The sequence below is a fragment of the Lycium barbarum genome, chromosome 11, assembly GCF_019175385.1.
Source record: "Lycium barbarum isolate Lr01 chromosome 11, ASM1917538v2, whole genome shotgun sequence".
NCBI lineage: Eukaryota > Viridiplantae > Streptophyta > Magnoliopsida > Solanales > Solanaceae > Lycium > Lycium barbarum.
In genome coordinates, this window is record NC_083347.1 from 7,951,506 (window position 1) to 7,977,471 (window position 25,966).

Consider the following 25,966-nt stretch of genomic DNA (forward strand, 5'->3'; position numbering starts at 1 on the left):
TGGTTAATGTTGGGATTGAATTTCCTAACTCTGAAAAAAATATAAAAGGTGAATATGGGTCCGTTCACCTATTATGTGATGTCTCAAATAGATGCATCGATAAGACAGTCACATATGTGTTTATTGTCAACCTGCAGCTTGACATATGGAAAGTTACTTGCTCAAAATAATTGAGTTGAGAGCACAATTTTCAGAGTATGTAATCAAGATAATTCATCTTGTTAATGTTGGTTTATATTCAAGCTGGTTTGGCATTGAATGCCTCCGATAAATAGCTAAACCATTGCTTATGAGAACAATGCTTCATGTGCTGAATTATGATAAATTCTCACCTCATAATTGGTTCAGGGTTAGGAACCGTATATTTCCATTTAATAGTTTTTATGTGTGGTATATGATTAATTAATCTACCATGATGCACAAAGATGGATTCCCCCAAAGAAGATGGGTATATGTTAGTTTTTCTAACATAGGGGGGAGAGAATAAGCAGCTGAGGAATATGTTATGAATTATCATTAGTATGATCCTCACTCAAAAGATAATTCAACTCAAATGCTAGAAGCATTTGCTGACCCAAAATTAAATTTCTAATTTCAGCTGCAAAATGCTCCTATTAAATTCATGTCCCTGAAGGATAGAGTCTATAGCATGCATGAAGCATGGTAGAGTAATCGGTTCCAAACGCAATAACCATTGAAAAGAAAGAGGAGAAAATGATCAATGATTATTATAAGGAGGCAATGTGCTCTTGAAGAGCCTACGACATAACACTTTATGAAACCTTATGAGAGGTTAGGTACCTAAAAAATAATGAAAGTGATGAGATCTCAATAAGTTATGTCCTATTGCAAACCGATACAAGATAATATATCGTCGATGATATCTTTAGTACAATATAGCGCAATATTGTAAAAGATTGTGAGGATCTAAATTCTACGTCTATTAAAGCATGCTGACGTAGAAATTATTATCAAGTGAAATGACGCATCTTGGTAAGCGTAAAACTTATTTGACCTGCTGTCCAGACACCAGAAGATGTCATATCATTTAAATAGAAATAGATGTTGTCACATCCTATATGAATTACTTGACAAAATTATATGAAAATTTCTGAAGAATTTTAAATGCCTGAAGCATATACAAGTTGCAGAAATTTGTTCATATTCTTATATGAATTAAGTCAAGCAAGGTGAATGTGATTTAATCACCTTAATGAATGTTTAATGATTAAGGGTCTATTTATCCCTACGTTTTTGTGGAAATCAAAATCTGTCATATTGTTAGTGCAAGTTGATGACTTGCGAATTATTGAAACTCTTAAAGGATTTTGAAAAGAAATAGATTATCTGCTGAAAGAAGTTGAAATGAGAAACTTGCAGAATTTGTTGGTCCAGAAGTGTCATATCTTTGTGCAATTGATGCATTTATATATTTTGCTATGACTATGAGGGATTATGGTCATGCGATGTTGTTTTACATGACAATCAAATCATATAAAGATAATATCTGTTTATAAAGCAAGTTAGGAATGCACCTGGAGTGATTTCAACCATAGTATATGCTGATGCAACTCTATCCAAAGACTGAAGATGCAACAACATACATAGTCCGACTAAAGAGTGGATCCATAAAAGGACAGCTCATTTCACCAAAGTTGTTCTTCAAAAACGAGCTCCAAAAGAATGGTGATACCAAGGTGCAACAAATTGTTCGAGCGATAATATGACTGATTTATTTACCAAGTCTATACCAACTGCAACTCTTGAGTGAAGATGTGAAGATTCAAGTTTTTGGATTGAAGTTCTCATCAGGGGGAGTTAATACGCGTTGTACTCTTTTTTCCTTTCAAGGTTTTTGTCCCACTGGGTTTTTCCTTGTAAGGTTTTTAATGAGGTAACCAAATAGTGTATTATTAGAAATGTGTACTCCTTTTCCTTCACTAGATTTTTTTTCCCATTGGATTTTTTCTAGTAAGGTTTTAACGAGGCACATTATCTATCGAAATAGACATCAAGGGGGAGTGTTATAAATATTATTATAATATTGTGATGTCTATCTTTAGGAGGAATTTTAGGGTTTGTGACTTTGGCACCAAGTCAATTCTCTCCTATAAATAGAGAGATTCTCTTCATTGTATTTCATTCCTTATAAGAAATAAGAACCCTCTTCTCTCTTTCTCTACAATATTCTTATTCTTGTTTTATTATTTTATAACAGGTTTTAAATTTTTCCCCTGCTACTTATTTAATTAAAATACCCAGACCTACTTCCCAATGCATAATTTTTGTAACATTTTAATCTTCGGAAACCGAACTTTTGCCACGCTCGGCGTAAATTATGTTGGAATTAAGTTATGCGGTATAAGTTTTGTAATATATTTCAGATTATGTTGAGTGTTGAAAGTTTTGCCTCGTCCGACATAATTTATGTGGACGTTATGATACATATGCCGAAGTTAAATGTAAACTATGTTGAACAAAATCTAAAATTATGTCGTTTTTCAAATTATGTTGACTGTTGAAAGTTTTGCCTTGTCCGGTATAATTTGTGTGTATGTTATGATATATATGTCGAAGTTAAACATAAACTATGCCTTGCGAAGTCTAAATTATGCTGCACCAAAAAAATGTTGAAGGGAAAAAATTAAAGACCACAAATTTAAAGGGCAAAAACTAAAGACCAGCCTGAAATGGCTCATTTGCACGATTGTCCTTCAAAGGCACTGGTCTTTAATTTTTACCCTCAAATTTGTGGTCTTTAATTTTTTCCCTTCGCCTAATACCATGACTCCATGAGGTTTGGGTTCGAACTCTGGATCAATCAAAACAAAAAAAATCGCAAGGAAGAGTTCGTAACAAAGTTAGGCCTATTCGGCAAAAGTTAGGCCTTAAGGCAGAGTTTTGCAAAAATTCAAATGAATTAAAAAAAAAAAAAAAACATTGGCCTTAATGCAAACCTCTACCTTCCTTCAGGTTTAAGGCAAAGTTTTCCCATGCCTGAAGGCAAAACTCTACCTCACGGCAGAGTTTGCCTTCAAACTTTGCTTTAAAGCAGAGTTTCAAACTTTGCTTTAAAGTAGAGTTTGCCTTAAAATTTGTCTTGCGATTTTTTTCTTTAATTTTTGACTAAGCGAAAGTTCGAACCCAGAATCAAAAGGTTTTAGCGAATGACATAAATTAAAGACCAGTGCCTTTGAAGGAACGCACAAAAAACAATTTTTTGCGCGGAGTGCCCTTCTTTTGGGCTGGTCTTTATATTTTGCCCCTCATTTATGTCTTCTTTAAATTTTGCCCTTGCCGCCTGTTTAATGAAAGTTTTTTGATAAAATTACCCTTACCCCATTAAAATCCTTTTTATTTCGTCATTTGCCCTTTTTTTTTTTCTTTTTTTGCTTCTTCTTTCCTCCTCTGTTTTGTGTTTGTCTCATCTGTTCTAAAACTTAGGTACGAATTTGGATCTTTTGCTCATTTCAATATTTGCTTTTATGTTAAATTGTTATTTGTTGAATTGATATCCTTTTCTTCATCGTTTTTTATATTTAATTGATCCTTTTTTATTTAAAATTATAGTGTTTTGTTATAGTGTCTGTATGATTTTTTGAACTTTAGTTTCATTCCCCATGTATATATTTTGGTTTTTTGAATGTTGTATTATGAATGTCGTAATATGTTTTAGTTGATTTTGATATGCGTTTTGGTTTTCTCTTTGTTGAATCGTTGAAGTTTTGCCTGTGAACAGCTGTTTTATGTTGTTGCTGCTATTTTTATTTAATAATCTGATTTTTGTGAAGAATGTGTTTGTCTGAGGCAACATATGTCGGGTCCGGCAGAGTTCTTGGTTTTTGAAACTGAAGTTATGTCGGTTCCAGCATAAAGTTATGCTTGTTCCGGCATAACTTCATGAATTAAGTTAATTTATGTGTGCTTGGTTTTTTGGTGTTGTCTTGTTAATAATTTTGGTTTTTATGCAATCTTATGTGTTTTTGGTGTTTTGTTAATAATGTTTTGTTTTGGTTATGAAAAATGAAAGTTTGCCTCTCACGGCATACTTTGTAATTTTGTAAACTGAAGTTATGCCGATTCCGGCATAAAGTTATGCCGATTCCGGCATAAAGTTATGCTTGTTCCGGCATAACTTCATGAATTAAGTTAATTTATGTGTGCTTGGTTTTTTGGTGTTGTCTTGTTAATAATTTTGGTTTTTGTGCAATCTTATGTGTTTTTGGTGTTGTTTTGTTAATAATGTTTTTGTTTTGCTTATGAAAATGAAAGTTGCCTCTAACAACATACTTTATTCTTTTGTAAAGTGAACTTCTGCCTCCTCCGGCATACTTTTCTAGTTCTTAACACTTGCGTAAATTTTTGTTTTGCTCATGAAAATAAAAGCTTGCCACTAACAGCATACTTTGTTCTTTTGTAACGTGAACTTCTGCCCCCTCCGGCAGACTTATCTAATTCTTAACACTTGTGTACTTTTTTATTTTGCTTATGAAAATGAAAGTTGCCTCCAACAGCATACTTTGTCTTTTTGTAAAGTAAACTTCTGCCTCATCCGGCATACTTTTCTAGTTCTTAACACTTGTATACTTGATGTTTTGCTTATGAAAATGAAGGTTTGCCTCTAACAGCATAATTTGTTCTTTTGTAAAGTGAACTTCTGCCTCCTCCGGCAGACTTGTCTAATTCTTAACACTTGTGTACTTTTTTATTTTGCTTATGAAAATGAAAGTTGCCTCTAACAGCATACTTTGTTCTTTTGTAAAGTAAACTTCTGCCTCCTCCGGCATACTTTTCTAGTTCTTAACACTTTCGTAAATTTTTGTTTTGCTCATGAAAATAAAAGTTGCCTCTAACAGCATACTTTGTTCTTTTGTAAAGTAAACTTCTGCCTCCTCCGGCATACTTTTCTAGTTCTTAACACTTGTATACTTGATGTTTTGCTTATGAAAATGAAAGTTTGACTCTAGCGGCATACTTTGTTCTTTTGCAAGGTGAACTTCTGCCTCCTCCGGCATACTTGTTCAGAACTTTGCCTGATTATTTTTTGTCAACTGAAGTTACTATAATTTCAAGTCTAAGTCATTGAGCATTGTATACTAATCAAATGGAACGTATAAACTAATCAAAATCAGAACAAAGTAATGAATTTGATCAATTCTATGTTGTTGAGTAAAATTATGATTCGCAATGTTGAATCTCAACTGAATATCAGTTGTTTAGTTCATAGAAGATGATTTGTTGTTATTTTCAAATATTAACAAATCTAAACTTAATAAAGCATCAAATTGAGTTGAATTACGTTCAATTGAAACGCTATATATTATGTATTTATCTTTTCCAATGTTGTAGCAGCAAAATCAATGGATATTTCTCCGGTGAAATATTGGAACAATGGAACGATTGAAAGGTTTGTTGTTGGAATGATGGATAGGTTTAATTGGATGTTTGGGGTTCGTTACAAACTTTCAGGTTTTTATATGTGATGAGTAGGGGTAGTAACGTCTTTTCTTATTATTTTTCAGCTTAGAAGGACAAATAGTAAAGACCACGCATTACGGGGGCAAAAATTAAAGACCAACGCATTTAAAGGGCATTCGCGCGAATTGCCCCACAAAAAATGGCCCGAAATAGGTACATTTGTGCGAATGAAACTTAGTGGGCCGCGGCCCACGATGCTGAAGAGTGGAAGATAAATGGACCGACTGGTTAGGGAGGAGGTCCAATTACGTGCTAAATTGTTGAACCATTTGTTTAAAGATTGATTGTTGAATCTCCTTATTACAGAGAGATGTTTTAATGCATTAACAGAGGATAGTCGGAGCCAAGATTTTCATAAAGTCAAGGGGATTCAAGTATTCAACATCTATTATATATATATATATATATAGATAAAATAATTTTAACTTTTTATGTATAGTCTTCTATCCACTTGGCTCTGCCCCTGACAAAGGAAGTTCAAAAAATATTAGTAATAGGTCATGGATTTGTCTTCCTACTGTGACGGTTTTAACAATTTTTGAATCCCTTTATCTCCAGCTGTTCATAAGAGGCTACTAATTTAGAGTACTAAGTTCAATGACATTGAAAGAAAATACCTAGCACCCCGCTATGTCCCATCTGGGATCAGTCTAACACAAATAAGATGCCTCTCACATCCATCAAAACAAATATGAACTATTCACAATCACAAAAACATAAAAAATTGAACCTTCAAAATAAAATACAACGGAAGTTTCGTATCTAAGTTCGACAAGTGTCTAAGTTGCTAACGAATTATAAGTGAAAGAAAAAATACGACGAAGAGAGAAAGAACAAGTAAGCTGATTTCATCCGTTTTTGGACAATGCAAGATCCATAAAATGGGGAAATTCCCTTTGTACTCTCATCAACTGGAATAAAAGTATTGCAAATGTCAGTCTAAAGAAAATATCGAGTAAGAATCCCAACTCCAACCCAAAAAAAGTACTATAGTATATCAAAGTCTACTTTCCTCCAAAACTACACATATTGTGAAGTATTCAAACCTTAGCAACTTTCAAATATCATTTTTAATTTTAATTCAAATACGGGTTATTATTAAACTTTAATCATATATTTTGTTCAAATCACATATGTATCACCTGCTGAAAGCTATTATTGAAGATTGTAAGTATTTGTTGGAAGTCAACATCAAACATGTTGATATGTGTCGAGTGAAGGGCACAAATATATATATTTTTTAAAAAGGTTGATGATATGGAATAATGCGAGAATATAAAAGAATATAAAATTTCTTTCTTTTACACATTTAAGTCATATAGCTTACGAAAAGATAAGTCATATAGCTTACGAAAAGATATTAAGTCTTTTGTTAAATACTCTTCATTATACCAAAAGGAAAATTAAATGAGAGAAATATAGAGATGTTCCCTCCAATAATCAATAGGTCATAATCAAGATTGAAGAGTAAGCCAAAGTGATACTCCAGATAGACATGTGAAGAAACAGTTACGTGCTAATGAACGCAAAAGACAAAAAGAGAGGTGTACTTATTGACTAGTGGACTAATAAACACTATGAGACTTTGTTTTAAAATCTTAAAATCATCCAAACGTGTGGAGCTATTTTCTCCACACGAACTATCCTATAGTATGGACAACGCTCAACTGAATTGAAGAAAAGCATATTCTGCAATTTGCACCAAAGGGGAGACCTAAAGCATTCTTTTTCTCAATGTCATGTAATGATTTCTCGATTATTTGTTATGTCTGTTTTACTTCTGTATTTTATTTTATTTTAAAATTGTTTTGAGATGCGTTATTTGAACCGAGAATCTTTTGTAAACAGTATTTCTATCTCCACTGCGTAATACCCTTTCCCGGCCCTACCTACGAAATTATATTTGGTATGTTGTTGTTGGGGGAATTTTTTACCAAAGTAAGCCATTATTTCAGCCAATTCACCAAAATAATATATTCTTTTGAAAATTTACAGAATTAGAATAAACGTATTCCGCAGTAACGTATTATGCATTATTTTATTCAAAAAATTCAACGAGCAAAAAAGTTAAAGGTTAACGATGTTAAAGGATAATTCGTTACTGTGAGTAACGTTTTATGGTTAATTAATGGTTTCAATGTTCCACTGATTTTAGTTCTTTATTTTATCCTAGCTGATTTGAAGTGCTTTATTTTATGGAGTATATATGATTCACTAAGGTCTCTTAGTCTACAACTTGATGGAAACCATTCTTAGCTGCCGTTTGCTTTATACAAATTTAGTTCCAGCGAAGTGAATTGAGAGACCAAATTTAGCTGTTGTTTTGCTTTTAGAAGATGGAGTATTTTTCGTTAAACAATGGATATGAAAGATGGTTGTTTCTTAATTTTCATATATGAAAAGACTGTCATATATAAGCATTAATTACTAGTAGTTATTGTTGTAAAATTAAGACATTGTATCTTTAATTTCTTTTGGGTCTTAACCATCTTGCACTTTAAAATGTATAAGAAAATGTTGAAAGGGAGAATTAACGAACTTCTGCTCATATAATTTCCCATTGCTGGTGTTGTTTTGAAATTGAAAAACTGCTACTTTATTTAGCTAATCAATACTTTTTTTTATAAGGCTAATCAATATTTTTTTAATCCTAATCAATTTTTTTAAGGCTAATAGTATCTTTTTGTAAGGCTAATTGATACTTTTTTTTAAGGGTAATCAATATTGTCGGTAAAGTTTTATAATTACATAAATCAGAAGGGTTCATAATTTGAAGAATTCTTTGCAGGATTTAATTGCTCGTGCTTCGATTCTGTAGAAACGTTACTGTCAGTTACGACTTTAGGATCAATCAATGTCAGATTTTGTATTCTTTAGAATCGTTACTTACAGTAACGTATTAACCATAAAACGTTACTCACAGTAACGTATTAACCATAAAATGTTACTCACAGTAACAAATTACCCTTTAACACCGTTAACCTTTAACTTTTTTACTCGTTGAATTTTTTGAATAAAATAATGTCTAATACGTTACTGTGAAATGCGTTTATTCTAATTCTGTAATTTTTTTTTAAAATATATTATTTTGATGAATTGATTGAAATAATAGCTTATTTTGATCGAAGTGTCTTGTTTGGGAGAACCAAAGCAATACATAGTAAAAGCACATATCTCACTTTCAGTATTTTCTGTTACTCCTTCTCGAAGGGGTGGCGGCAGCTCATTCAATTCGTTAGGTCACCCAATTTTTTACTCTCAATTTTGGATATTGAATACCTATTTTTTTTAAATAGAATATAAATTCTTATAAATTATATAAAAAAATTATGAGTCATAATTTTAACAGTAAAAATTAGAATAGGTTAAATGTCTAAAGAGTCGGGTCGAAATAATCAGGCATCATGCGGAAGTTAATAATTGCAAATATCAGACAAAAATATACTAAAAATGCATTATATTTTAATATGATTTGGTCAATTGACCTATATATGAAAAACTAATATAGAATAAATCCATGTTCATTATCATTATTGTAGTCGTATAGCGTGTTATCTATCCACAAATCATGTGTTTATAAAAAAGGGAAATCTACATGACGTGGCAAGCTATTACTATTAATTATGTTTAGTAGCTATAATTTGAATTAATTACTTCCCATAGCTGATAGTTGTATGTTAATGATACTTACTAGCTATTAAGGTCAAATAACACATGTGTATACCCAACTCTTTAAGTGAGATACTCTCTCCTCCTCTCTCTCTAACGTCTACTTTCTCTCTCTAGTGTTTGGTTCTATTTTGTTCACATAAAAAAGTCACTGTAGCGTTTGGTTCTATTTTATTCACATAAAAAAGTCACTGTATTGGGTTTTAATTTCCTAATGACGTGACATTACAGGGTCGACATTTATAACCAAACATCATTGTTTACAGTGTCTTTGACCATATTTTTCATTTGTTTTGGGACAATCTAATTTGTTGCCAGATTAAGAGATTAATCAAAAACAAGAACAAAAGTGGTGGCTCAGATCTGCCCGACGAGATGGGTGGAAGTGGATGAAGGTTGTTGGCGGCAGTGGTTGGAGGGTTGTTGGTGGCGGTTAAATCGATACGAATGTAATCTTTATGTTATATGCATAATTCTATTTTAATGTGAAAAGAATATATTATTTAATGTGGGAAAAATATACTATTTAAAAAAACTTGAATTCGAAAAGAAAGATTAAATTACTTGAATTTTCATTTAAATTGAAAGATAATATATTTGAATCGAGATTACAAAAAAAATTAGATTTGAAAAGTGGCTTAATAGAAAGTATGGCTTGATTCCTCTGTCGGTTTTTAAGCAGGTCATATTTTATTGGGTATAAAATATGAATTTGATTAGATGAGTTAAATATGTCTATTACTAAAAAAGATGGGGCTTTAAGACATGTCAACTATGAGAGAAAGAGACTTTTGACGTGTTTAGGTACTTTTAGAGGAAAAGAGCGAACTTGAGTGACTTTATTGTCCTAAATAAAACAAAGACGATTTTTGTAGGAAATTTTCCTAAATTTGGGTGACTATCCATGAAATTAACTCCTTACTTATTCTTCCGTCACACGCTCCGTACAAAGATACCCCAACCGTTATTCAATAGTTCAAATATACCCTTCCTTCGTTAGAGATATTCACGGTGGACACCTAACCCCATGTGATCTTGAAATCATGGTGAGTTGGACACCACATGACATAGCATCATAGAAGAGCCCCTCCCCCCGGCCCACTCTTTTATTATAAAAAATTTGTATTCGAATCATGGCGAAATTACTGTAAAATTGCCACGGTTCCACCATATCTTTCGTAATAACCATATTAAAGATTCATAAGTGTTTTTTTCTTCTTAAAATAAGGATGGTGTTAGAGCTGAGCCGAAGGTCTTTCTGAAACAATTTCACTACCTCAACAAAGTAGGACTAAGATTTGCGTATATTCTGTTCTCTCAGTCCTTACTTATGAGATCACATTGGGTATGTTGTTGATGATGTTAGAGCTGTTGTTGGCACATATAATATTTTGGGATTCAATTTTCAAATGAACCCTAGGCTATGCCCAGATTTAGAAATTTTGTCACCCCATCGATATCAAAATAATTTGGTAACCATTGAATTTTGTCAAATTTTCATACTTGATTATTAAAAGATAAACTAAAAAGTAAAGTTACACTCAAACATTCTTATGAGTAATTAATATGATTCAAATTTAAATAAAAACACTTACACGCCATATAACTCGAAAATCATATACATTTTACAATGATAATATTCCTATTTTTCCTAAATACGTTTAACCCTTATATAAAGAACTAAAATGAAAAAATTATTAAGAGTTTCAGACTAATATTTATATAGAATATCACTTCTATAAGTATTTAATTTTATAATATATGGAGTATAAATTATATCTGAAATTGAGTCATATTATAAAGGTACTTAATATTAGCTAAGACAAAAAAAATATTTTATTGACCCATGAGATAAGATCGGCTCTCTACCCCTTCTGATAGTTCAAATATAATATGAAACATTATTTATTTAATTTTGTCCATCATACACTTATTATTATGATGACCCCTTTTCGTGGTAGATATGGGGACATCACATGGCAATTATACAACCTCAAAAATTTCAGAAAAAAGAGTTAGCATAACTTTTGCCTTAAAAGATATTTGAAAGTGCAGATAAGGTCCACTCCTTTTTTTTTTTTTTGGCTCGAAGCTCATCACTCCTGTATTGGTTGTAGTAATACTAATGGTATATTTGAGTGTTTGAGAATTTGAGAGTTAGAAAGTCCCTTTCTTGTATTTTCAGTCACTAATCAGATCAAAGACTTCGTTTTTATGTGGTTCTTTTTTATCCACTCAATTAATTGCTGCCTTATTCAACATACATAAACTCTTGCCACTAGATATAAAAAGCTCATCCAAGAGTTCAATTCTTGGTGTAAAGTTCAGTATTCTGTTCTTGGCTGTCAATTGGTTTATTGAAAGAAGCAAACTTGAGGTTCAGTTCTTGATTTAAAGGCAAAATCTTGTTAAGTGGGTATTAAAAGGATGATGTCTGTTACTTGCCATAATCTTGAAATTGGGAGAACTCCATTGGATTTTGTTGCTTGTGGGTGCTCTTCTAATGCTGCTTCAGTTAACAGGATTTCAAAGGGTATTTTAAGGAATGTAAATAGAGGAGGATTCAATGGTCGGAAAATGTTGTCTTGCAGACAGTTCTCAACTAAGGCTTCACTTACTGGTACTTGCTTCAATCACTATATGTTGGTTTTCCAAAATTTTTAGGCCTGTAGTTTCTAAGAGCATTCACTTTTATTTTATTTAGTATGATGAGGATATGGAGTGAGCTTAAATGAATGAGATTCATATAGCCTACCCGTGACTGTGTTTATCTTGCCACTTTGCTGCCGTTACTTTTTTGTTTATAGCCTGTTTTTGTAATGTGCACAATAGACCCTTGTGGTTTGGGCCTTCCCGGACCCCGCACATAGCGGGAGCTTAGTGCACCTGGCTGCCGGCTTTTCTTTTTAGCCCGGCTTTTCTTTTTAGCCTTTTTTGGTAATGCGTTGTTGTACCAAGGGTCTATTGGAAAAAGCCTGTCCACTTCACAAAGGTAGAGTTAAAGGTCTGCGTATGTCCTATCCTTTCCAGACCCCACTTGTGATATTATAATAGGTATGTTGTTGTTGTTGTTTGTCATATAGACTCACCCAACTTATTTGGGACTGAGTCGTAGCTGTTGTTGTTGAGTTTTTAAGAGCATCCTTGGCTTTAGTAATGTTGAAATAATTTCAATATTGTTGTGGCATTATTGCAGGGGTGGCGCCAGTATTGGATTTGAATAAGTCAGCAAAACCTATTTCACTGACTAATGTTTTTGAAGTGGTTGCTGATGACCTCCTAATACTAAACAAGAACTTGCAGAATGTGAGTAATCTGTTGACACTGTTTAATCAATCTTTCCTGGTTCAAAAGCTTTGCTTATGTGAATATTGTCAGCTAAATAGCTTAATGGAATATATGCAATAAAATCAGTTTCTTTGGTTATTTCTTGACCAAAGGCTGTCATGGTAGTTTCATACTGTCATTATCTGGTAATCTTGGGGACTTGAGAAAATCTATTGGAGGGATATTCACTTTCATTTCGGCTTATGCTCTTCTAGCATTGTCAAATGACTTATGATTGCACTTGTCATAATAACTTCACTGGCATTCAGTCAAGCATAGTTTTGTTCCCAAATGAACTGCTTTAGGTTAGGGGAGAGGTGAAATTTGTACTAGTGCATGGTCATGGTAGTGGTGATAAAGAACTGGAATTAATAAAGAGGTTTATTTGATGAAATTTGGCTTATTGGCCTTACATGAATTATATATAGAAGGAATAGGAGTTACAGCACCACTCTGCCAAATGATATCTTGATCTTGAGCTTCTGAATTCAATTCAAAAAGGTCACTCCTATTTTTAAGGACAGTTTTATCTGGTATCTGGTAGTGGTATTATTCAAATAGCAGCTTGCCAGTTGATGGTTGAACTGCTTTCGGTGTAGGATAAATGGAATTTGGAACTAATAAATGGTCAATCGTATTAAGGGTAGAGAACTGGACTAAATGAATATGTTTATTTGACAAAATCCAGGTTATTGGCCTTAAAGAAATTTAGCCATAGGGATAGGAGCTACACCATTACTCCCAAATGGTATCTTTTTTTTTTTTTTTTGGATAATAGTGGTGTCCGGGCCAGCTTGTACACTTCAACTTTTCTAGTGGGTGCCTGCTACCTCGCATCAGCACACATGCCTTGACCTTGAGCTTATGAAGTTCATTTTAAGAGGTCCTACTTTTCTTGACAATTTCATTTGGTATTGGTCACACTTAAGTTCAAAGACTTGATACAAGAAATAAGCGCAGCTGGGTGGGGAGTACCTCACATGTATATCCTGATGAATAAACACTGATATGTCTAATGGTGACAAATGTGATGTCAACTGTCAGGAGTAACTGAAATCATATCATATCAGTGACAAATCACTGCTATTATTAGGTTTATAAAACGATGTTGTTAATTCAGACGGCATATCAGCAACCTATCTTTCCTTCTATTCTGTATCTAAGAGAAATCATTTTGCAGATTGTTGGTGCAGACAATCCAGTTTTGATGTCTGCAGCTGAGCAGATTTTTAGTGCTGGTGGCAAAAGGGTGAGACCTGCTCTAGTGTTCCTAGTCTCAAGGGCCACAGCAGCAATTTCTGCCTTAAAGTGAGGAGCGCTATTTGATTTTCTCTCTTGTAGTACTCACAATAACATATCAGCTCAGTAATATTTCTAAAATGCTGTTGCCAGGGAACTCACCACAGAACACAGACGGTTAGCTGAAATCATTGAAATGATCCATACTGCAAGCTTAATACATGATGACGTGTTAGATGAAAGTGATATACGAAGAGGTAAAACACTCCGTCTTTTAATTATTTAAAAACTCAAAATGATAATTACTCTTGCCTCTAGTTTAAAACCTTATTCAGGTGGCTGAAAAGGTTATTGTACATACTCAATGGTTATTGCTTTGGATATTACTCCAGATCTTCAGCTCTACCGTATCCTGTAGGGATAGGGTTATTTTCCAGGCATCAACATGGATGCTATTGTTCTTAAAATTAAAATTTTAGTAATAATTTGTGAGGCATGTATCTGTAGAAGAAAACGTCTAAGAAGATGTTGTCATCTTTCTGATTCTGTGATGATGCTGTGATGCATGCTCTTATATTTTCAAAACAATATTCGATCCTTCAAAGAGTCTCACCTTTGACAATTTCAGTTGATGAAGAATTTCACTAAGGTATATCTAGAAACAAAGATTTCCTAGAGTCATTGTGGCCACTGGGCAATCTGGACAAATGACATTAATAGAATAACCAGACTTACGCTGATGGCAACACCTTTTTGTTGGTTAAAAGCCTCTCAGAAAACTTTATTTGACACTTACTGTCATCCCTATGAGCTTTGGGCTTATCATTGGAACTTCCTAGGACTGTCTACTTGTTTCTTGAGATTTTTTCTAATTACTATCGATGCTGTCCTGATTGATCTGCATAAGGTGCTTACTATCAAACATGATGTGGATGGCTTACTTCCACGAAAGACAACCTCTTAATAACTTCAAGGGTTAGTTCAGGCAGTATGCTCGAGTAGCAAGACCTCATGTGATGTTTAAATGTTCTTCCTATTGTTCATGTTCGGGTGTCTGAGACCTCAGCATTTGTCAGATTTGTATCTTTCTAAAAGAGTAATTGGACTCTGTACAACTATTTTGTTTTAATGGTATACTTGATACACACACACACACACACAAAAGAGGGAAAATTTGACAAGACTGGACTAGGTAAAATTAAGAAAAAGAACTGCAAGACTGGATTGGGTCTTTGCTTTCTCAAGCTGTAGAGGCAAAAATACTGATTGCTTTTTCTACCGCCAATTCTCCTTATGTTTGATGCTTCCTTTTCTTGTATAGTTGAGCTTAGATAACTGATGAATGATTCCATTATAGCACTTCCAAATATGAATTCTCTTTGAGTAAATCAGGTGGTCAAATTCCGTCATCTAATCATTTACCTTGTGCTTCTTCTAACATGGTTCTCTTCATCGCAATTTCTATTATACCTTCTCCTTTGCTTCCTTGTATTAACCACTTAGAAACTAATGCAGGAAAAGAGACTGTTCACCAATTATATGGTACTAGAGTAGCAGTACTGGCTGGTGATTTTATGTTTGCACAGTCGTCCTGGTACCTAGCTAACCTTGAAAACCTTGAAGTCATAAAGCTCATCAGTCAGGTATCTTAAAAATCTTCTTGGTTTGTACATATTGTATAATTGGCAACTTTTATATCATGTAAGTTCGTTGCACCTCACCCCATTGTGGTTATTGGTTTTTGTGTCAGGTTATTAAAGACTTTGCAAGCGGTGAAATAAAACAGGCCTCTAATTTGTTTGACTGTGATGTTGGACTGGAGGAATATTTGCTGAAGAGTTACTATAAAACGGCATCCTTGATTGCTGCAAGCACTAAAGGAGCTGCCATTTTCAGCAGTGTTGGCAGTGATACAAGTGAACAGATGTTCCAATATGGGAAGAATCTTGGTTTATCATTCCAGATTGTCGATGACATATTGGATTTCACTCAATCAGCAGAACAATTGGGAAAGCCAGCTGGAAGTGACTTGGTCAAGGGAAACCTTACTGCACCAGTACTCTTTGCATTAGAGGAAGAGCCAAAACTTAGGAATATAATCGAATCAGAATTTCACGATGCTGGTTCTCTTGAGGAGGCTATTAAACTGGTCAAGACCAGCGGGGGAATTCAGCGGGCACAAGATTTGGCAAAGGAGAAAGCTGATTTAGCACTGCAGAGCTTAAAATGCCTTCCATCTAGTCCTTTCCGAGCAGCACTTGAGGAAATTGTGAAGTATAATCTGGAGAGAATTGAATAGACGAAAACACAGTATACACCTTTGCATTGTTATTCTCTAGAAGCTCTTATATCTAACAATATCTGAGGCATAGAGTTGAAGCCAGTACTACAGTTTCAATAGGACAGCGATCAGGACTAAAGTGCTTCCCTATGCTCATATCATATACTCATACAGGTTGTAATTTTTAGCTCCGAATACAGCAATATGGAGTTCCAGCATTCTTTAGAATTTGGCTGATGAACTGTCAAATTCAAACTGTTGTTGTACACTAGATAAATTCCACATTACTAATAATGTCATGTACTACTATTTACTCTTGGCTTTCTTGGGTTGATATTTGTATCCTAATTCTGTGTTATCATTCCCCAATTATCCCCAACTACCTAAACAAGGATTGAACTTTGGTTTGTTTTTCAACTCAAATGACATATAAAAGACTTTGTCACATGCTCATCTATAGCAGAAGCCAGCTCTTCTGTGCTTTATAACTGTCATACTCTACAATCTGCATATCTGAAAGTGAGACAGTTTGTTAGGAAAAAGTTGAAGAGGCTCCGGGAAAAAGATACTTTAAGGTAAAACTTTGATTTTAACCTCGAATCCTAGATTTAATGTACATTTAACTCTTTATTCGATGTTGCGCCGACTCTCCAAAAATGTTGTTGCATTCATACCTTAAAAAATGTACTATTTTAGGAGATCCCGACTATTAACCGAAGAGTCTGAGCAACATAATTCTTTACTGAGATTGATGTTATGTGTTGCAACTTCAAAATCACAAAGGACCTAACATTCTGTTGTTCCTTTCTTTTATTGAGAGGTGGAGGGTTGTTTTATTGAGAATATATTCGTTCTAATTAAAATTATAATTGTATACAAAATTAGTACTTTTCTCTCGTGTTATGTGACGATATTTGACTGAACACATAATTTTATGTTAATTTGGTGCAAGCATCCCATCAAAATTTTATGTTAATTTAGTGCAAGTATCCCATCAAACTTATCAACGAGGAGGCTATTATTGGAGATGCAAATATACATGATATATGGAAGGAGACAAATTAATGTGCGGACATTTTGACAAACGAAGGGCACAAACGCGAAAACGATTTGCTGATCTGGGAAGTTTCACTCAAGGCATATATGGTTTTAAGCCATGTAGTTTACAAAAGATTTTAAGTATTTGTGTAATACTTTCTATTGTATCCAAAATAAACAACACAACATACCCACCCAGTGTAATTTCGCAAGTGGAGTCGGGGGTTAGTAGAGTGTACACAGACCACCTCTATCATTAGGAGACAGAGAATTTATTTCCGATAGATCCATGACTAAAAGAAAAGCAATTCAAAGCATTCCCAAATAGAGAGGTTGAATCTAAAATAAACAACACAACATACCCAACCAGTGTAATTCTGCAAGTGGAGTCGTGGGTTAGTAGAGCGTACACAGACCACCTCTACCTTTAGGAGATAGAGAAGTTGTTTCCGATAAACCCACGTCTAAAGAAAAATCAATTCAAAGCAGTCTTAAATAGAGAGGTTGTATCCAAAATAAAATTAAAATAATAATTAAAAAATTACTTTATAGAAAAAAATATTTAACTATATCAGCCTCATAATAAGTTGAAGTCGCTACATAAATACTTACTAGTACTAAATTCTTGAAGTTTTGAACTAAAATGAAAAAAAAGAAAAGAATAGTAGTAATAAAATGTTCGTGTGACATGGCTAGAGTTGGGAATTTCTAATGGAGTGGACGGTAACTTTTGACTGAAGAAAAGAAAAATTACAGATATTGGCAGTTAATTTGTGCAACTCTACAAAGTCCAAAAATCGTAATTTTCATACCTTGAAGGTCCAAAAGGATAATGAGACTGCTTCACTACTTGAGTCAATGGAAATCCAAAGCCAAAGACGGATTTCAGCAATCACTTCTTATTGCCAAATTCCTCTGCTTATTACACGTCACCAACAATTACATTTGCTCTCCTGTCATGGTACGTATGTCTCCTATTTTATCTGCAATATTTTGGGTAAAAAAAAAAAAACACTTAATTGTTGTACATTGTGCTGATTTAGGTGTACGGTCCGAGTATGTTACCGACCTTAAATCTTACCGGTGATGTTTTGTTGGCTGAACACGTGTCACCGTTGTTGGATAAGGTGGGACCTGGAGATGTAGTTCTTGTTCGGTCACCTGATAACCCTAAAAAGACTGTAACTAAACGTATTGTTGGTATGGAAGGTGATACTGTTACTTTTTTAGCTGACCCTTCAAGAAGTGACCGCTGTGTTACCTTAAAGGTGTGTTCTTTTGAAGTGTAGTTTTACCCCTTTTCAATTCTTGAATTGATTATTGATGGTTGTTGAGCTGAGGGTTTATCGGAAACAGCCTCTCTACCTCACTGGGTAGGGGTAAGGTCTGCGTACATTCTACCCTCCCCAGATTTGGGACAACATTGGGTATGTTGTTGTTTTTTGTTGTTGGATTGATTATTTATGTTACATTAAAAGTATGTTCTTTTTTTGTGTCATTTTGCCCCTTTTTTAGTTCTTGGATTGATTATTGATGGTTGTAAATTGAGGAGCCATAGCTTAAACATTGTGTTTCTTTTCTTGGCTAATGTTATGACCATATGCCTACTGTACAATATAGCTTGTTTAATTGGCTATTGCTGCAATGAACAAGTCATACGTATGCTTAAACAATACTCCCTCCGGATCAAAAAGAGTGTCCACTTAGCCATTTGCACATCCCTTAAGAAAATACTAACTCCTAGACAAAAATAGGTAATTTGACTAAACTGCCCCTAATTAAATAGGTATTGGGACTTGATCACGTAGCACTTAATAGGGACAAATATGGAAAAATAAGTGGACTCTCTTTTTGACCCAAGAAAAAAAGGCTAAGCAGACACTCTTTTTGATCCGGAGGAGTAATGTCCTAGGATTTGACCAAGACAATTTTATTTTTTGATAACCATGGTGTCTGGATCAGCTTGCGTGCATGTCTGACTGATTACACCGGCCTCCTACTACCTCCCACTAGCACACACGTTACCATGTAACTCTGTCTACCAAGGCTTGGACAAATGGCTAACTCGGTTTGCATACATCTTACCCTCCCCAGACCCCACTTGTGGGATTATATTGGGTATGTTGTTGTTGTTGTTGGGGTTTGAACGTGTGACCTCATGGTTCTCAACCCACTAAGCCAATTTGTGGCATAAGATATTAAAGACTTGTGCCTGCTTAATTTCTATCGTTGATGATTTTCAATCAACTATAGTCCAGTGTTGTCATTGACGAGATTCACTGTTTTAATCGCCCTAATGTTCTCTGTCTTTACTCCTTCCTTACGAATGCAAAAGTTTTTGTTCTTCCTTAGATTTCAACTATGTTAGAGATAGCACAGAGTTGCTGCACCGTGAATGCTCCTAATTCGTGGGGTCAACTTAGTTATTTAAGCAAATGAGAGGGAAGGTTGTACCTTAACTCTTTTGCTTCATAGTTTTCCACCCTTTCAGAGACACCACATATAGGATAAAACGAGAGAATGGCACCTTAGATGGTTTGTGCAATATAGACCTCCAAATGTGTTTGCTCGTGGTTGGGACTCTACGATGGTTGAAGGTGTTAAAAGGTAACATTGTAGATTTAAAATCATGTAGAGTGAAGTTGTTTTAAAAGACCTACAGTCCATCTGAACCTAGTTAAGAAGATAACATATTGGAAGCAGTGGGTCCATAGGCGATACTAATTTGTTGGGATTAGGGTTAAGCCGTTATTAGTATACTTATTAAATAGGTTCAGTGTTTGCGAAAAGTCTTTTTAGAGATTTGTCTGTGAAAGCGAGGAACTTCTAGTTTTAGGAATCCGCAGTTGTTAACTAAAGGATGAAACAGGCCGAAGTAGAGCATAATGGATATAGATGATTCATATAGTTGCCCCTAACTAGTTTAGCATTGAGGCATAGTTGTTGTATAGAGAACCGCATAAGACCTAAAACATCGACTAATCCCTTGGGAATTCTAGTTAACATATGGTGTGCAAAAAGGTGCCTTGTCATGTGCTGAGTATTGGATCTTAGTGTCTTCTTCAGTGATTGTAATTGCCAAGACCTATGATAATGTGGCTTCAATGCACTCAAGAAACCTGAAGTTTGGGCTCTGAACACAACGTTAGGCATGCTGCCTGAGCGTCCTTATGCTTAGCCGCTTAGGTTTTCTCACTTATTGCTGTTTCCAGGAGCACCTTCAGTTTCTGATATGCAAGGTCCTTCCATTTTTGCAGAGTATGCGAATCTGATTATTCTTCCGCATTTCACCTCAAAGTTAATTCTTAAACGAGAATTTGATGTTATTTTTTTGATAACCGAGAAATCCCCGAGGGCCAGTAGTAAGCAGTTCGAAACTCGGTAGATAATGGGCCTCCCCCTCTACAGATAAAGGAGAATATTATTTGAAGCACTTCTTGAAAATGCTCAAATTTTTATTTTATTGAGATGCTGTATGCTTTTTAACAATTTCATGTTGATTTTTTGGAATGCCACCTGTTATAACAATTTGAAACTGGCTTGGAATTCTTGCTTGTGTTAATAAATATATTTAGATGGAAGACAAAAAATTTCTTCAACTTGAGGTGACATTCCAATGCTTACTATATGAATGAGGTGATATCTTGTTTTCTCATTCCATAATATCCTGTAGTTTGTATTTGTAATGCCTTATAGTCCGATAGTTTCTTTGGTTTTTTCCCCTCCTTTCATTTCTCTTGGTGTGTGTTATCTAGGTTCCGAAGGGACATGTTTGGATTCAGGGAGATAACATTTATGCTTCTAAGGATTCACGGCAACTGGGGCCAATACCTTGTGGCCTTATCCTGGGAAAAGTTTTATGTAGAGTAAGTGTCATTACCTTTACTTCTAAGAGAGACAGAACTTATCTACATTTTTCTATTTATAAAGGTTCTAAAGCTTGCATTTTTCTTGGATAAAGTAATGGTTTATTGATGTTGTGGGAAAAAACCACTAAAGCGAGAAGTATGCCAAAAAGTAGAGAATCTTACACAAACTAAAGCATACAAATGTTATTCCTATGGAGAATCATCAGTACCAATTACTTACCCTAAAAATTGATGATTGGTACTTTCTTCAAAAGGTTTGCATGATAAGTTTTTCCATTTGGTCAATTTCTAGGTCACACTATTAATAAAGTCATTTGGATAAATCATTGTTAGCTCCCTTAGTTTCTCACCATATTAATGAACCCTCAACTTCTTGAATGCACTCTTTACCTTACCTGTGGATGGATTGGGATCGAGGAATAATGTTTTCCCTTAAAATTCACTTTACGATGAAAAAGTCTAGCCAACAGCAAGTTTATCCAGAGACCACTGCTAACCCCAAGTTTCATATGCAATAACAGCTTATCTGTCTTGACATCATGAGCAAGATAAGAGCTTCCCTATTCTTAACATTACCATCGTCTACTTTGAAGACTTTAGATTTGATTATATCCTTTACTTGGGAAATTTCTTAATGCAAATTCATCGACAATATTCATATCAGTACATGGTTATTGATGCGCAAATCTGGTAGGTAGAACTAATGAGCTACCTCTTGTTTCTTGCACATGCAGGTGTGGCCGCCAGAGGGCTTTGGTTCGTTATGACAATAAAAACAATGCATTGTATTGAAGATATACAATTGAAATGTGATTCTTTATCAGTCCTCCTTTCATTATTGCCTTCTTTCTGTGAAGAATAAATTTTGAATAATGATTGCTAATTCATTTTCCTAAGGATGCTTCATTTCCTGTGGCTAAGTAGTTTTGAAGTGCTGAAGAGTGAAGAGTTTGTACATATTCTAAGGAATATTTGGTTGAAGCGAATCTGAATTTGAGTTTTATGTACATTTGTAGTTCTATGGTCCGAAGTATTTTGATTTAAGGGTTGAAATCAGGCAAAAGTAGAGGGAGAGTATTTTCATGAAAGTAATCAAGTAATAAAGATTACATCGAGGTTTACTGTGCTGGATGACTTAACCTTTGAAAATGTGAAACAGTGACAAACTGTAATATCTAGTCCACAATGTGTTAACTATTTCCCCCAGACCCCACATGGTGGGATTATACTGGGCTTCACGATTCTGGTTCTCTTGAGGAGGCAGTTAATCTGGTTAAGACCTGCGGGGGAATTCAGCGGGCACAAGATTTGGCAAAGGAGAAAGCTGATTGAGCACAGCAGAACTTAAAATGCCTTCCGTCTAGTCCTTCCCGAGTAGCACTTGAGGATATTGGTAAGTATAATCTGGAGAGAATTGAACAGATGAAAACACAGTAAACACCTTTGCTTTATTATATCTCTAGAAGCTCTTATATCTAACCATATCTGAGGCATAGAGTTGAAGTTATTACTATAGTTCCAATGGGACGGCGACCAGGACTAAAGTGCTTCCCTATGCTCATATACTCATACACGTTGTAATTTTCAGCTCCTGATACAGCAATATGGAGTTCCGGCATCCTTTAGAATTTGGCTAATAAACTGTCAGATTCCATTGTTGTTGTACACTGAATAAATTCCGCACTACTAATAATATCGTATACCATTTACTCCTCGCTCTTTTGGTTGATATTCTTATCATAATTCTAATTGATATTCTTTTCATAATTCTATTTTATACTTCCCCAGTTATCCCCAAGTTGTTGGCCTCTGGACTTTGTTGGCTAAACAAGGATTACATTTTCCTATGTTGTTCAACTCAGATGACATATAGAAGAGTTTGTCGCATGCTCATCTATTGCTGAAGCCAGCTCTTTTGTGCTTTAACCATCATACTCTACAATCTGCGTATCAGAAAGTGAGATAATTTGTTAGGAGAAAGATGAAGTTACTCCTGGAATAAGATAGTTGTGGTGAAATCATAGTTTGATTGTACATACAACTCTTTACTTAGTTATATGTTGCGTCTTTAAAATCACAAAGTACCTAACATTATGTTGTTCCCTCTTTTATTAGGAGGGTTGTTTTACTGAGAATATATTCATTCTAATTAAAATCATAATTGCATATATAACTAGTACTTTCTCATCTGGTATGACAACACTTGACTAAACACATAATTTAAAATGTTAATTTGGTGTACGTATCTACTAGTAGTAGTATACGCAAGTTTAACTAGCAAAAGATTGGGATACGAAAATTGTTAAGTGGAAATGAAGTGTCTACCGTTCAGCTTAAAATTCGTTTATTAGGAAAACCAATTAGATTTATTTGTTTGAGGTCTTTAGCAACGAGATTAATTCTGAAAATCAATGATACGAGGTTTGGAACAAGAACGATAACATACCTAGTGAAATCCCACAAAGTGGGTCTGGGGAGGGTAGAGTGTACGCAGACCTTATCCCTACCTTGGAAGTAGAGAGGTTGTTTCAGGTAGACCCTCGCCACAAGGTCAAGCAGTTCAAAACAATCTAATAGACATGGCAAACTATTGGCAAAAGCATGATAAAGCTGTTAGAAAAAGAAGCTGTAACTATGAGAGAATAATACGATAATCGAATTACAAGAAACAACAGATAGTAGCATAAATCGAATGACAAGAACATACGAACAATATTAAACGAGACAATTATAATTACAGAAATAACTAAGTAAAAGAGATAAGAAAACTTATTAGACCTCCAAATGGTATTTGAATGCCTCCGGAAACCAAAACAACGAGTATGAAAATAATGAATTGATGGTAATGAGAGCAAGAAAATAGTGGAATTGTATTGCTCTGTATAAATCATGGATTGAATGGGTAAATATAAGGTTAACCTCGCTAACTAACTCCCGAACCCTAAGCATGATATAACCATTGTGGACGTGAGGGTCACCCACTTTTTTCAGTCCCAAAAATTATATTTGCAAAACTTTTAAAAAATTAGGTCAAAATCTTAATAGTGATCTAAAAGGGGATAATTGTGTAAATCAGCTGGCTATTTCTGAAGTCATTCGCACAGATGCCCCTATTTCAGGGTGGTCTTTAAGTTTTGGCCCTCAAATTTGTGGTATTAAATTTTTGTCCTTCAGCATTTTTGGCCCGACGTAACTTAAATTTCGCACATGCTTAGCGAGACATATGTATTATAACACCCACACAAGTTATGCTGGGAAGGTAAAACTTTCAACACTAAACATAATCTGAAAGATACTACACAACTTATGCCGCATAACTTAATTCCTGCAGAACTTGTACCAAACGAGGCACAATTTTAGTTTTTCAAACATAAAAATATTACAGAAATTATGCTAAGTGAATTAAGTCTGGATTTTTTAATTAAATAAGCATCACGGGAGCACAGATATGAGGGCCAATAATTAAATATCAGTGCTTTTGAAGGACCAGTACAAAAAACTTCTTATTTATGGGCTGAAGTAGAAGGCCCAATCTGTAATAGCCCAACTCATAATACTAGGTCAGCCCAATACGAGTCTATAAGTATCCCACCTAGTAGCTAGGGTTTACAACATTGCCTTTGAGAGAACAGAGCGAACTTATTCAACAATGGCGCATTAGTTCCGTTGCGGGCATATACTAATCTCAAGTCCTTTCTTCATCACTGCAATTTGTATTTACATCTATTGCTATCCCATAGAAAGGTCTCACATTTGCTTTAATCTTATTATTTCTCTCATTTTCAATCAATCTAGTAATTGTGAGTGTTTTATTATACGGCCGATCCAATGGGTTCTCTCTTAAAATATTATGTGTGAGAGCTCAATTTCACCCGGCCTATATTTATATTGGGGCACCCAAGGTTTTTACACGTTTCTTCATCGTGTTTTAAAACTTTTTACTTCATGGATTTTGCCCTACATTTTTGTTCAGATTTTTTAAAAATTTGTCCTTTTAAATTATTCGCAATTTTTGAAATTGGTAATTTTTTCCCTTCTCCAAGATAGCCTTTTAAGTAATTTGTAGCTGGATTGATCAGTATTTAGATAATCTGATAGGTAATTTTTGTTTTGGGTACAAAAATATGCTTTTAACTATAATCCCAATTTGAAGGTAATTACTGTTCACGATAATTATATTCGTTGTGGAGAGACTCTTTTAGTCGAGTAACTGACCAGCTAAAAAGTATACTTAGAATACTTTTCTATAGGGTAATTTGTTTGAATGTGAAGAAAGAAATTAGGGTCGATTTCATAGATGATTACTAATTTATGTTATGAAATACAGTTTATGTCAATGTCCGCAATAGTAGTTAACTCTTCTGTGATTCTTATTGACTTTCATGGTTAATGCTACAAATAACCTTTTGTATGCCTATAAATAGTCATAAGACAATTTTATTGTACACACTTTGAAGAAATGTATGCTTTCTACATTCCTTTCTAGTGTGTACAATATGAGTCTCGTGTCTTTATTTTTATAGTTTTACATGGAGGCATATAAAAGTTAGCCATATTTACCCATGAAGGATAGTAGTGAGAGTTATTTTTCTGTGTACATGTGCAATGTATTTCATTAAAATTTATAAATGACTCAATTGTTGTTGTTATAAGTTATTTAAATATTCTAAAAGTCAAATAAGATATATAGACAGAGCAAATATAGTTAAAGCTATAAGCGGAGAGCAAACCAGAAATGTAGACAAAGTAAATAAACAGATCATATTAAATTATTGACTGTGTTTAAACTATTGTTGAAGCTAAACCTTCTTCATTACTATCTAAGCCAGTCGCATCAGGATCCGGAATGGGTGGAATATGTACATCAAGTACTATGAACCACCCCCACTGTGTCCGCGACGTATGAAGTAATGGTGCGAGACTTGCTTAATACGAAAATTTGCTTTTCCACTCGAGAGCAGATTTGCTCCATCTTTCAACTAATTTTCTATGGTCGAGATGCTTCTCAATTCTTGATTGATCCACTGGACCTTGAGGCCATAGTCAAAGGCCACCTCGAACCAAT

At 34.4% G+C, this 25,966-nt stretch overlaps 2 protein-coding genes across 2 annotated transcripts; both read left to right on the forward strand.

Moving 5' to 3' along the window:
- Positions 1 to 11,085: 11,085 nt before the first annotated feature.
- LOC132617245 (solanesyl diphosphate synthase 1, chloroplastic-like) lies at positions 11,086 to 16,315 on the forward strand. The gene is made up of 6 exons (XM_060332216.1): positions 11,086 to 11,767; positions 12,344 to 12,453; positions 13,655 to 13,782; positions 13,867 to 13,970; positions 15,229 to 15,356; positions 15,464 to 16,315. The coding sequence occupies exons 1-6, from the start codon at positions 11,575 to 11,577 to the stop codon at positions 16,010 to 16,012; spliced, it is 1,212 nt and encodes a 403-aa protein (XP_060188199.1). The 5' UTR covers positions 11,086 to 11,574; the 3' UTR covers positions 16,013 to 16,315.
- A 1,379-nt stretch (positions 16,316 to 17,694) lies between these two features.
- On the forward strand, positions 17,695 to 21,908 carry LOC132618378 (mitochondrial ATP-independent inner membrane protease subunit 1a). Its single transcript, XM_060333436.1, has 4 exons — positions 17,695 to 17,993; positions 18,076 to 18,300; positions 20,788 to 20,898; positions 21,636 to 21,908. Exons 1-4 carry the CDS (start codon positions 17,865 to 17,867, stop codon positions 21,666 to 21,668), a joined length of 498 nt encoding a protein of 165 aa, XP_060189419.1. The 5' UTR covers positions 17,695 to 17,864; the 3' UTR covers positions 21,669 to 21,908.
- Positions 21,909 to 25,966: the final 4,058 nt, after the last annotated feature.

What these genes read in the sequence shown, in the direction of transcription:
- LOC132617245 (XM_060332216.1), top strand. Translation starts at nt 11,575, where the DNA reads ATGATGTCTGTTACTTGCCATAATCTTGAAATTGGGAGAACTCCATTG. An exon ending in TAAACAAGAACTTGCAGAAT is followed by an intron (nt 12,454 to 13,654) that starts GTGAGTAATCTG and finishes ATCATTTTGCAG; the next exon opens with ATTGTTGGTGCAGACAATCC. An exon ending in TCATAAAGCTCATCAGTCAG is followed by an intron (nt 15,357 to 15,463) that starts GTATCTTAAAAA and finishes TTTTTGTGTCAG; the next exon opens with GTTATTAAAGACTTTGCAAG.
- LOC132618378 (XM_060333436.1), top strand. Translation starts at nt 17,865, where the DNA reads ATGAGACTGCTTCACTACTTGAGTCAATGGAAATCCAAAGCCAAAGAC. An exon ending in ACCGCTGTGTTACCTTAAAG is followed by an intron (nt 18,301 to 20,787) that starts GTGTGTTCTTTT and finishes TGTGTTATCTAG; the next exon opens with GTTCCGAAGGGACATGTTTG. An exon ending in TGGGAAAAGTTTTATGTAGA is followed by an intron (nt 20,899 to 21,635) that starts GTAAGTGTCATT and finishes TTGCACATGCAG; the next exon opens with GTGTGGCCGCCAGAGGGCTT.